General features: G+C 39.5%; 1 protein-coding gene across 7 annotated transcripts in view; it reads right to left on the bottom strand.

The window, feature by feature from the left end:
• Window positions 1-1,747: 1,747 nt before the first annotated feature.
• Window positions 1,748-13,074, bottom strand: part of CEP192 (centrosomal protein 192) — a 134,611-nt gene continuing 123,284 nt past the window's right edge. For 5 of the 7 annotated variants that reach the window (XM_014582361.2, XM_014582365.2, XM_014582366.2 and 2 more), the window contains 3 exons: window positions 12,791-12,920; window positions 12,262-12,320; window positions 1,748-2,194 (listed from right to left, as the gene is read on the bottom strand). In XM_014582361.2, coding sequence (XP_014437847.1) covers window positions 2,053-2,194; window positions 12,262-12,320; window positions 12,791-12,920 — 331 coding nt within the window. In that variant the 3' untranslated portion in view covers window positions 1,748-2,052. The remainder of the gene's footprint in view (window positions 2,195-12,261; window positions 12,321-12,790; window positions 12,921-13,074) is intronic. The other 2 variants (XM_014582363.2, XR_001369462.2) reach the window with 2 other exon arrangements.

The following is a 13,074-nucleotide window of genomic DNA, read 5'->3' as shown; positions in this document are numbered from 1 at the left end:
AAGTCAATGGCCTCAGAGAGAGAGAGAGAGAGAGAGAGAGAGAGAGATGACCGTACTTGGGCTACTGAGGCACAGCAGAGAAACAAAGACTTATTTTAGGTCTACTTTGGAAAGAGTTGATGTGAGGGGTGAGGATAAAAGACATCAAAACCGAGGCCTTTGGCTGAGTACCTAGGTGGTGACATCTACCTAGCAAAGAAAAGTTAGGAGAAACACACTGGAGGCAGCCAGGGAATCAAAATTTTGAGATGCTTATCTGGTAACTAAGTGTATAGAGATGCCCAGTTTGACGTAGTCTGGAGTTCAGAAAAGAGGTATAGGTTCACATTTTCAATCTGGGAAAGGAGGGGAAGGGAGGGAGACAGCTTCCAGATGGAAAGCTAATTAAAGGAACACTCACAGTGTGACCTTGCCTGTTAGATGCTTTTCCACATTAGCAACTATAATCAGGACAGTCAGGAGTTTGCAGTAACTGCTTTAATAGTGGCAACTGGCTGCACAAACTATTTGTCCACATCTACTGCCCTTAAGACTCCAAGCATTGTGTTTCCAAAACAAAAAGGCACAGGAAGAAGTACAGATACATAAAATGTGTATGGTCTATAAAAGGAGTTTCACTTTTTTTTTTTTTTTTTTTTTTGAGAGAGATCTTTGCTATAGGGTGCATGTGCTCACCGGAGAGCCAGAGGGAGACAGAAAGCAAGAAATTACCCCCAGGGGGGATGGCCATGCCACAATCCCTTCTCCTCCATTCTCTTCTCAGGATTTTGACACACACGTACACAGGTCTGGCATGAGTTTTAAGCACCAGGTCCGTGACTTGAACCACAGTCGATTACATAGGAGTCCAGCAACGTAACCATTACACCATCTGCTAGTCCCACTGTGGCAAACATTTTTAAAAAGCAATACTACTCTTTTAACAAATTTCTGAAACTGAATGTTGTCAAATACACATTCATGTGTGAAGTCATCTCACATTTAATGCACAAAATCTGGAACAGGAATCAGGCAATTATCAGTAAAGTACCACCTGCATAACTTGTGAAAAATGTGACAGAGAAAAAGAGAGACAGGGAGAGGGGAAATGAGAATCTGCCCTCCAGGGTGTATGGCCACACTACAATTCCTTCTCCTCCATTCTTCTGAGAGTTTTGTCCAAGCACACATACGTGCCCAGAGTGAATTTCACGTGCCCAGAGTGAATTTCAAACCACGCAGTCCAGGACTCGAATTGCAGTCAGACATATGGGAGTACAGTATCTCAACCACCATGCCACCTGCTAGCCGGAGCTTCTTCCTACTTGACCTCAGGTTTTGCCAGAGTTCAAGACCTCACTACAGGTCCACTCTCTCTGCCTCGTGGTCACCTGCTGCTCGCCCCTTACCCTGGGTCCCACTGTTTGCTACCTGCACAGTGCCCCTTCTATGTTGGATTCTGGAGTGGCTGTCTTATGTAGCTTTAATTACAATAAATGACAAATTAAAATTATCCCAGCCTCTCCACTGCATTTGTACAAAATATCAAGACTTTTCCCACTCTGGAGAAAACTAATTCTTTGAAAGTAAGCTAGCATTTTTCCTCTTGGCAATTAGATAAAGACAGAATGAATAGAGAAGGAATTTCTTAGGGGGGGAAAAACTGTAATGAGAAGAAAAATCACAGAGCAGATCCAGAAACTCGGAAATAATTAGCTGAATAAAGTGATACATCTAATTTCAGGATGATATCATATCAAAAGACAAGTCTGGTGGAAATAGTTTTTAATAATTAAATATTATTGGCTATACCCACATTAAAATATATACCATGTTTATTCACAGTATCATAATTCAAAAACAGAACTTTCTGTTCCCCTGTAAAAGTAAAATACTATAGGGTAGATACATGATATTTAGTTAGGTCTTCAGTGCTGGCTCCTCAAAACAAGAAATTTACAGTCATACATATCCAATTCATTATATAAAAAATATACAAAAGCGTAATTGTAGTGTAGAAAAATGAAGTTACCAAAATATAACTTAAGTAATTTACTTTACACGAAATGCACCCTAGTTAGCTTTTTCAAAAGCTTCACCAATTAGCCGAATAGCAACACTCTTGCCTTCATCTGTTTGAATAACGAGCAAAGCTTCAAACTTGCCCCCCGATTTTGGTTTGAACTGCACGGGCATGTTGATGTAATGCTGGGCTCTGGAAAGAGAAAGGAGACGGCCGTTACGCAACGCTACAGCAACAAGATCACCAGTCTCAGGACAATGCCTGGATTGGGTTTGATGAAAGAACCTAGTCATGTTACATTCATCTTAAATTTATTCCTAATTACTTTGATACTGTTATTTAATAAGAAATTGGTATATAGGAGACAAAAATCTAAACACTGATGAAAACAATAGTGCATAGATTCCTGACTATCCGACAAAAACAGAAAATGGAAAATTAGACTTCTGTATATAGAGCTTTGCATTTTATCTGCAAAAGCAGGGAGTGGTCTACCTAAGAAAGGGTTAGAGATCACCCTAAAAGGCTCTCCTTCACTCAATTCAGGCAGCACGATGAACTAGAAAGGATATTAAAGCAACTTGTCCCATTCTGATTAACAGGGCTGCACAGTTTTTGCTCTAAAAAGCTATATGAAACTTTGTTTTGTTTTTTGGAGAGATTTTTGCTATGGGGAACATGTGCTCACCAGAGAGACACAGAGAGACAAAGTGAAAATTCCCACCCCCCCGGGGGGAATGGCCATGCTGCAATCCCTTTCCTCCATTCTCCTCTTGGGATTTTGGGCATGCACACACATGCACCTGGTCTGAGTTTCAAGCCTCTGGGTCGGTATTCAGACTGTAGTTGGCTGTGTGAGAGTCCAATGCCTTAACCACTATGCCACCTGCTGGCCCCATGCATGAAACTTCCTTCCTTCTTTCTTTCTCTCTCTCTTTCTTTCTTTCTTTCTTTCTTTCTTTCTTTCTTTCTTTCTTTCTTTCATCTTTCTTTCTTTGTAGAGAGAGATTTTTGGTATAGGGCATGTGCACTCACTGGAGAGAGAGACAGAGAGACAAAAAGCAAGAAATCACCCCCCAGGGAAGATGATCACACTACAATCCCTTCTCCATTCTCCTCTTGGGATTTTGGGCAAGCACGCACATGCGCCCAGTATGAGTTTTAGTTTTTTGTTTTTTTTTTCTGGGAGAGGTTTTTGTCATAGGGTGCGCGTGCACTTGCCAGAAAGACAGAGAGAGAGAGAGACAGAAAACAAGAAATCACCGTCCAGGCACGATGGCCACATCACAATCCCTTCTCCTCCATTCTCCTCTCGGGATCTTGGGCACGCACGTACATGCGCCTAGCATGAGTTTAAGCCACCAGGTCTGGGACTCGAACCGTGGTCAACTACATGGGAGTCCAGCAACATAGCCATTACGCCAACTGCTGGTCCAATGCCCAGCATGAGTTTTAAGCTGCCAGGTCCATGACTCAAGCCGTTGTTGACTACATGGAAGTCCAATGACAAAACCATTATGACAGCTGGTGGTCCCATGCATGAAACATCATAACTACTATCAACTTTTATCTTGAAATTTATTTTCAGATTATGTACAGGCAAGTATTGAATATTCTGTTTAAAGAGCAGTATTTTAGGGGCTGGCAGGTGGCATGGTAGTTAAGGAGGCTGGATTCCCACATAGCTGGCCATGGTTCAAGTCCCAGACCTGTCAGTTTGCTTTCTCACTTTCCTTTTCTCTGTTTCTCTCTGGTCAACCTCAAAAAATAAAAATAAAAATAAAAATAAAAATAAAAATAAATATAAAAATAAAATAAAGACAATTAATAAAATTAAATAATAAAATAATTCTTTTTTTAAAAAAAGTAGTACTTCAGGGAGCTTGTTTTTATCCACAACATGATGTTTCAAGAGCTTCGAAATACACCCTTTATATACTGTGGTAAAGTGAGACTACACATATTTTATGTATAGCCTATGTGACATCATCAACTTTCAGTCATAATTGTTTTGTTTTCTTTAAGAGGTTTTCTGTATTAGGGTACATGCACTTACTGGAGAGAGAGAGAGAGAGAAAGTGAGAGGGAAAGTGAGAAATCACCCTCCAAGGGGGATGGCCACACAGCAATCCCTTCTTCTCCATTCTCCTCTCTGGATCTTGGGCTTACATGCACCATGCACACACAAACTCATACAAGTTTCAAGCCACCAGGTTTGGGACTCAAATTGCAGTTGGCTATGTGGGAGTCCAGAGACATAATTGCTATGCCATCTGCTGGCCCCTGGACAATATTTCACCCCTTAGTCTCATCTCAGAACTGTTTTTTTTTTTGTTTGTTTGTTTGTTTGTTTTTGGTCAGAGGGTACATGTGCTTGCCATAGAAAGAGAGAAAGTCCTCCTTCCGATGGGGTGTGGTCATGCCACAATCCTCTTTTCTCCATCTGTCCATCCCATCAGGATTTGGGGCATGCATAATATCGCACAGATGCACCCAGCATGCTCTTCAAGCCTCCAGGGCCAGGACAAAGCATGGCTGGCCATGTGAGATCAGGCTCCTGATGCACATGCTTAATCACTGTGCTATATGTTTTAGAGTTGGGTAATCAGAAGTGATATATGGTTTTGCTCCAATGTTATTCCTGACAAAATCTAGTATGTTGGGTTAGAAATTTAGAAATAAGGGCCAGCCCGTTGTGTGGTGGTGAAGGCAGCTGGATCCCACATAGTTGACTATGCAGCTGAGTCCTGGACTCGAAAGTTAAAAAAATATATATGTGAGGCATGTGTATGTGCATGCTCAAAATCCCAAAAGGAGAGGAATGGAGAAGGAACCATAGTGTGACCAGGACTTAATGAGAGTGCTTTCTCTCTCTTGTTCTCTTTCTAGTGAGTGCATGCACTCTGTAACAAAGAGAAAGAAATTTAGAAATCAATTTTGAGTACATCAAAGTCCTATTCCTGGATATAATTGATAATGCAGGCACACACACACACACGTGCATATAGGGTCACTGAAAAAGTCATGATGTGTTTTTTGTTTTTCCATTCGAAAATGTCTCATGACTTCTCTGATGAGATAGCTCTATGCGGAGATACATATATATCTTTAAATATATGTAACATATATGTGTGTGTATATCCATATGTAGCAAAGATGTTTATGTATGCCTCTATTTTTATTTAAAATCTGGGTTGTTTCCCTTAATGTGTTAAACCTTATTTTACCATGCCAAAGATGATGTGCTCCTTTTAAAAAAATGGAATCTAGCCCATGATAGTAACTATGATTTTTCTCCTTCATGCTAGCTAGCATTTCTTTCTTTTTTTCTTTTCTTTTCTTTTATAAAGACTTATTTATTTAATTTTCTTTTCTTTTTTTTTTTTTTTTAATTTGACCATGGGGAGGGAGGGGGAAAATGAGAAAGCAAACCGCCAGGTCCAAAACTTGAACTGCAGTCAGCTATTTTGGAGTCCAGTACTCCAACCACCACACCATCTGCCAAGCTCCCATGTTAGCATATGCAGAAGATTGTAGTACAATTTGGCAACTTAAGAGACTCTATCATTTATCAATTACTAAAAGTAATAAAATATCCAAAAATAAATCTCTGGAAGAGCCATTAACAAATTTCAATATGGAATACAGGGCTTTCTATATTCAACTGAAAAAGTATTTTAAAAAGCATACTATGATAAACATATATCATCTGCTTTAGATTTATAGATAACTTTGAATAAACTGGAATTCAACTAAGAAAGAACCCTGAAGTTTAATATAGCTAGAAAATACTATGAGCAAAATGGATATATTTCAAACAGCACTTTGCACTATTATTTAGAACTGCTTTAATATCTCTCTCTCTCTCTCTCTCTCTTTCTATCTATATAAAGTTCACTGAGCTCAGTGGAGAGGCCTAGTGAAGTCCTTACTAGCTGACAGCTGCAGTGGCAGCAAAGGTCCATAATGAATAACTACTGGGTCACTGGAAAAGTCATGACACATTCTGCATAGAAAAACACAGACAAAATACACCATGACCTTTCTAACAACTCAATATATACAGCAAGCAGAGGCCACCAGCCCCTCATTCACTACATGCTCCATTTCCATAGAAAGGACTAAGCAGAACCTTTAAATTCCAGCAACCAGGATTTTTCTTTCTTCCTTTAAAAAAAATTTTTTTTTAAACAAACACTTTTTGTAGGAAAAAGCTGGCATGCTACCACAATTATCAAGAAAATTGAGTAGCAAATTATTCAGTTTCTACATATCAGTGAAAAGCTGTAAAAGCTCAGAGACAATGCTGTTCCTTGGCTTGTGGCTTTTATAACTGTCTTTTCCTCTCAGATGACATGGCAGGGCTCAGCTCAGAAGCAGGAGCTCACAGAAGCATGTAGCTTGCTACACAAGTGGACACAAGGACACAATTGAGATGAAACTGTGAGCAATGACATCTCAGAGGGAGTATGACGTGTATACAACAAAAGGTTCAGAGAAGGATGCTTTGCAGGGCTAACTGTAAACATGCACTAGTTCCTGTTTAAAAGATATGAGAACGAGGCTGATCAACTAGAATCCCCTAAAAAGTAGTTTAAAACAAACAAACAAACAAAAAATAAAACTGTAATGTTTTCCTTTTGCTATCACCTCAATAATGATCAATCCTTTTAAGGGGGCTAAATATCTCCAATATGCATTGGTGTGCACCCAACTCTGTCTGGGAAAACCTTCAGAGGGAATGACTCCTCTTCATGCTGCCCTCAGTTTATAGCCTGGGTCCCATGCCACTTCTAAGTGTTAGTGGCAGAACTTAAGAGAGCAGCTCGGCAGGCCCTCCCACAGCCTTGGAAAACGTGCTTACTTGTGAAGTGAATATTACCTCATGGACCCTACAGATGGCTAGAGTCACATTATTGCTCTGGAAGTGTGTAGTTAGTGGTGTTACAGAGCAGATAGTGATCTAACAAATGAAAAATGTGATTAATGAAAGGCTAGAAATTGTTTCTCAGGGTTTTAAGAACAGAGATTTGTTCCATTTGCCAAAGCAAGCTAACTTTGCAAGCAATTATATTTTATGAGTCTTTGTTCACAGTCAAAAGATCTAATACTTGGGACAAATACAAAAGTACTTAAGACGATAAGAATAAGGGTCCATTAATTTAGTTTTATTGTAAAAATTCTCATGTGAGATTACTGGAGAAATCTGATCATACTCTGTTTCTTCTCTAAGGCTGAGAGAAGTCATTGTTATAGTAAAAAGAAGCCAGCTTTTCTACCTTACTTTATGCAAAATTTAAGCCTATGACGAAAAGTTTCCTATGACCTACAGTTTATTTCATCTGGTTAAAAAGATCATAGAATCAGTTATCTACACACACAGAGGTTTCTTATTCCTATTTTATCAAATCTATAGTGCTCTACAGCTATTAAAGCTGATGCTGGGGGACCAGCAGTTAGCGTAATGGCTATGTCGCTGGGCTCCCATGTAGTTAACTGCAGTTTGAGTCCTGGACCCAGTGGCTTAAACTCACGCCGGGCATGTGTGCGTGCGTGCCCAAGATCCCAAGAGGAGAATGGAGGAGAAGGGATTGTGGTGCGGCCAACCCCCTGGGGGGTGATTTCTCGCTTTCTGTCTCTGTCTCTCTCTGGCTTTCTGGCGAGCACACACACCCTATAGCAAAAACCTCTCCGAAAAAAGAAAAAAAAAGTTGATGTTGGAATTTGTAATATGTGTTTATTCTACAAGTCCATGATAGCTAATGTCGATGAATACTTTCTGGAAATCATGATCTGAATAGATTATCCCCCTGCCACTAATAATAGTATAAAAGATTTTATCTTCAAAGCATGTTTGAAAAGATTTACATATGTTCGGAGAACATAAACAAAAATTATCTTGTGAAGCTATGTAAAAAGCTAACTTACCTAAGCTATGTCTAAATTTTGCTTAATGTAAAAATACTGGGGCTGGCAGGTGACGTGGTGGTTATGGCATTGGACTCCCACATGGTCAAGCACAGTTCAAGTCTCAGATCTGGTGGCTTCCTTTCTCACTTTCCCTTTTTCTCTCTCTCTGTCTCTCTCTGGTCAAATTTAAAAATGAGAATAACAAAATTAAATAATTCTTTTTTAAAAAAATAAAAATACTTTCTCATGTTTCTGAGTTCCTTCTGATGCCATTAGCATGACCCCGGCTACATACAAAAGTGGTGCTCCAATTTATGACAGCTTAAAATCTCTACCACTGGCACAAGTCAACAACTTCACCTCTATGAAAACGCCTACTTTTAAATGGCTATTAGCAGTGAACACATTTTACATTACAAAATTGGCTTTTAGAAAACAAAGTGAAGTTCAGCAAAATGTCATCTCATTTATTTATTTATTTAGTACTTTCATTTACCTTTATTAATTAATTTATTTTTAATTTGACCAGAGAGGGATAGAATGTGAGAAAGAAAGAGAGAAGGAAAGTGAGAAAGCAAGCCACCAAGTCTAAGACTTGAACCACAGTCAGCCATATGGGAGTTCAGTACTCTAAACTGGTTCACCATGCCACCTGCTGGACCTCCCTCCCATTTTTTTTTTTTAAAGAGATTTTTGGATAGGGCATATGTACTCAGAGAGACAAGAGAGACAGAGACAGAAAGTGAGAAATCACCCCCCACAGGGGGAAGACCATGCCACAATCCCTTCTCCTCCATTCTCCTCTTGGGATCTTGAGCACGCACACACACACAAACCCGGCATGAGTTTTAAGCCTCCAGGTCTGGGACTCGAACTATAGTCGACTGCATGGGACAGCAACGTAACCATTACGCCATCTGTTAGTCCCAGTGTCATCTCATTTCTAAAACTTGAATTTCTCCTAATCATGTTCTAGGCATTTCCTATCACATCTGTGATACTGAAGTCAGAACCTGCATGAGCAGCAGCAATGAAACTATGTAGTAAAGTCCAGGTAGGTTCTGTACATAGAACAATGCAGTACTTAGCTTGTTGAGAAACATAGATGACAAGAAATGAAGTGGTGATTCTTTACCAAAACTAGAGATGATAAAAGTTGGTACTAGACTCAACAGAATTTTTTTTGGAGAGGTTTTTGCTATAGGGCACATGCGCTCGCCAGAAAGACAGAGAGATACAGAGAGACAGAAAGCAAGAAATCACCCCCCAGGGGGGATGGCCATGCCACAATCCCTTCTCCTCCATTCTCCTCTCGGGATCTTGGGCATGCATGCGCAGACACACAGCAGGAGTTTAAGCCACCAGGTCTGGGACTCAAACTGTGGTAGATTACATGGGAGTCTAGCGACATAGCCATTATGCCAACTGCTGGTCCCTTGACAGAATTTTTAAAAGAAGAACTTTCTAAAAAATCCCACATGGCCGACTGTGTGGCTTGAGGCCCCAACCCAGTGGCTTGACCATCACATCAGGTGCATGTACATGCATGCCCAAAATCCTGAGAAGAGAACGGAGGAGGGGGGGACTTTCTCAATTTCCCACTCTCTTGAGCAAGCACACATGCCCCATGGGAAAATTGAAAAAATGAGTTCTTTGAAATAAAAATTTGAAATCCTTCTAATTTGTGACAGGTATATGCTTGTTTACACAGAAGTAGTCAATCAATCCACTGTCTGTTTAAAAATATATACCCAGTAAAAGGTAGTTAAGATGTGGGTTGTAAACCAGCTTGAAAATATATAAGTAGAATAATGCAGTTATGATAGAATTTGAATTTTGATAATAGTTACCCTGAAGTCTATTTGCAATTACTTACTGAAAATAAGATTGTTTCCACAATTAGGAATTTAAATGATCTTGTTTGGATAAACTAATTGTCTCTTCAGTTCTACTACCACTGTAACAGTACCAAGCTACTATCATACAGACTACGATATCACTAGTCTCCAATTAGTCAGGGCACCCTATCATAACTAAAGAGATCTACATACTACTATAAAACTAGAGCTAAGACAGAACACAGAAGTAGGAAAACTTGGATATAGTCAGTTTTTAAACTTGTGCCATTCTATACAGTTGTTGAAAGGATTAAATGAAGCAACACTGAGATAAAACTGTGATAATGATGTTCTCTCAATCTTGCCAGTAAGGGCAATCTAGAGAGCAGATTTAATGATGATGAAGACACCAACATCTGCCAAAGGTTCCTATGTCTGGGCACTCTTCCTCACACAAGTTTTATTATTATTATTATAAGTTTCTGTAATGGGGTGCATGCACTTGCCAAGAGAGAGAGAGGGAAAGTGGGAAATCATTTCCTCCCCCAAGGAGGATGGCCATACCATAATCCCTTCTCCTCTATTCTTCACTTGGGATTTTGGGCACACATGCATATACACCCAGTGTGATTTTCAAGCCATCAGGTCCAGGACTCCAACTGCAGAGCTGGCCATTTGAGATCCAATTAACTTAACTTCCACACCACCTGCTCCCCGCCCCCACATACATCTTTTACATACTCAATTCTATACTCCCAATTGTGTCATCTCCATTTTAAAAATTAAAAAATGAGGCTTAGAGAGATTCAGTCTATGACAATTTTCTAGATACTCACTGCTGAATTTACAGAACTGAAATCTACAGTTTGTGCCTTTAGGTCAGTCTTCTGGGAGGAAGGCAGTATTTAGCCCTAGGGATATAAACATGTTTTATAGTACACAGTACAGGGAAAGGGTGATAGAAAGGGAAAAATGGTGAAAAGAATCGGTAAGAATTAGAACAGTTTGCCTCACCAAATTATATCTTTTTTCTTTTGGAGAAGTTTTCGCTATAGGGCGCATGCGCTCACCAGACAGACAGAGAGAGACAGAGAGACAGAAAGCGAGAAATCACCCCCCAGGGGTGATTCCCTATATCTTTAGTATCTAGAGATACAAGTTTCAATTATACAGCACTGCTAGCCTCAGTAACTCAAAGATAGCCAGATGTTTGCAGAGTGATCTCTAACTTCATAGACTATAACAATGTGTTTCTGGATTAGTTCCCTATGTTAAAATAAAGTCCTAAAATGAAAGCTCAAATAGTTTGCTTAATGATTCAAATATGAAGTAAAAATTATCCTTTTTTGTTTTTGCTATCATGTGCATTCACTTGCCAGAGAGACAGTGAGAGAGAAAGTGAGAAATGACTGTCCAGGGGGGATGACCGTGCTGCATTCCCTTCTCCTCTTATTTCCTCCTGGGATTTTGAGTATGCACGTACATGTACCTTGCATGATTTTCAAGCATCCAGGTCTGGTACTTGAGCTGGAGTTGGCCATGTAAGAGTCCAGCACTTGTAACTACTATGCCACCTTCTGGCCCCAAAGATAAATTGTTCTTTAACATTAAGCCCAATACAACCCTACTGTTAAATAATAGTAACAACCCAGTTGGAGATTTCAAACTATATGTACACCATATAAAAAAAGAAAATTAGAGGACCAACAGTTAGTGTAATGGCTATGTCGCTGAACTCCCATGTAGTTGACCGCGGTTCGAGTCCTGGACCCAGTGGCTTAAACTCACGCCAGCACATGTGCATGTATGCGTGCCCAAGAGCCTGAGAGGAGAGAAGAGAATGGAGAAGAAGGGATTGCGGTGTGGTCATCCCCCCCAGGGGGTGATTTCTTGCTTTCTGTCTGTCTCCTTCTGATGAGCGTATACACCCTATAGCAAAAACCTCTCCCCCACCGAAAAAAAAAAGAAAAAGAGACAGAGAGAGACAGAGAGACAGAAAGCGAGAAATTATCTCCCAGGGGGGGATGGTCACACCACAATCCCTTCTCCTCCATTCTCCTCTCGGGATCTTGGGCATGCACGCACACACACCCGGCGTGAGTTTTAAGCCACTGGGTCCAGGACGCGAACTGCGGTCGACTATGTGGGAGTCCAGCGACATAGCCATTACACTAACTGCTGGTTCCCGAAAATGTAAATTCCTAATTCTGAGCATACAGTGAGGAGGAATTGTTCTGAAAGTTAAGGCTCAATGTAATAGTGTGACTGGAACCCTAGGTAAGAGAAATCACACTCGGTCTCAACACTGCAAAGCTGCCACATACACTATGGATAGTCCTGAAATTTCTCCCTGGCAGGCTTTTTTCCTGTTTTTCTACTGTGAACAATCACGTGCTTATTAGCACTCTTTGGAACTGGGTAGAGCCTGTAACAGAGGAGACCTCCAAGCCCTAACTCCCAAGAGACAAAGGCTTCTATCACTGATGAAAATGTGATTTATAATAAACTCACCTCAAAGAATATTTGGAATGTTTGACATAGAAAGGCTCTCTGGGACTTAAAAACTTCAGCTGAAATTTAATAAGAAACACTTTATGAAGTTATGCAAATTAGATACTTTAGCTTATATAAAACATATGATGTATTTCTTTAATTAAAGACACATTTTGTTAACTCAGATATAGCCACAAAATTAGGTAAAACAACAAATGCTCAGAAAACATATTTTAGGGCATTTTAACATAAATTCACTCTAGTTTTAAGTAAAGTACATGTTACCTAGAAATATGTGTGATAGAAAAATGGGAAGAAAACAAAGAAAAAATTAAAATATGCAAACAAAATTTTTGATTTTCAAATAAAAGGTAATGAACTTCCAATGAGTTTTTTTCAAATACAGGAGTAATGTAATAAAAAAATTAACTCATGATTACAATATAATATTATCTATAGGACAAGTTACTAGTCATCAGTAAAATGTCAGTTATCAAACAGTTGAATGCATTTACTTTTCCAAAACCCACAGTAATATCTGACTTACCGAGTGTGTAATAAAAGAATTATTTCGCAAATTGACTTTTAACGTCCTGGATTCCCCAACTCTAGTTGGCAGAAACCTATATACGTCTACTGGAGCATAGATTCCACGTTGGGTCAAATCAAGCTGCCTGCTTTGGGGGCAGATATAACAATTAACTATACAAAAATCCATTTAAATTCTTTTTATAGTACTTATGTAGTGTTGTTTTGTGTTTTCTCTCACAACTTATTTTAAACAACTTTGTTCTGTAATGGCAATTTACCTAATTTATATGCAGATAAAAT

Source organism: Tupaia chinensis, unplaced genomic scaffold (genome assembly GCF_000334495.1).
Source record: "Tupaia chinensis unplaced genomic scaffold, TupChi_1.0 Scaffold143584_1, whole genome shotgun sequence".
Lineage (NCBI taxonomy): Eukaryota > Metazoa > Chordata > Mammalia > Scandentia > Tupaiidae > Tupaia > Tupaia belangeri.
The sequence above is the reverse complement of the archived record's forward strand: the minus strand, read 5'-3'. Positions and strand labels throughout refer to the sequence as shown.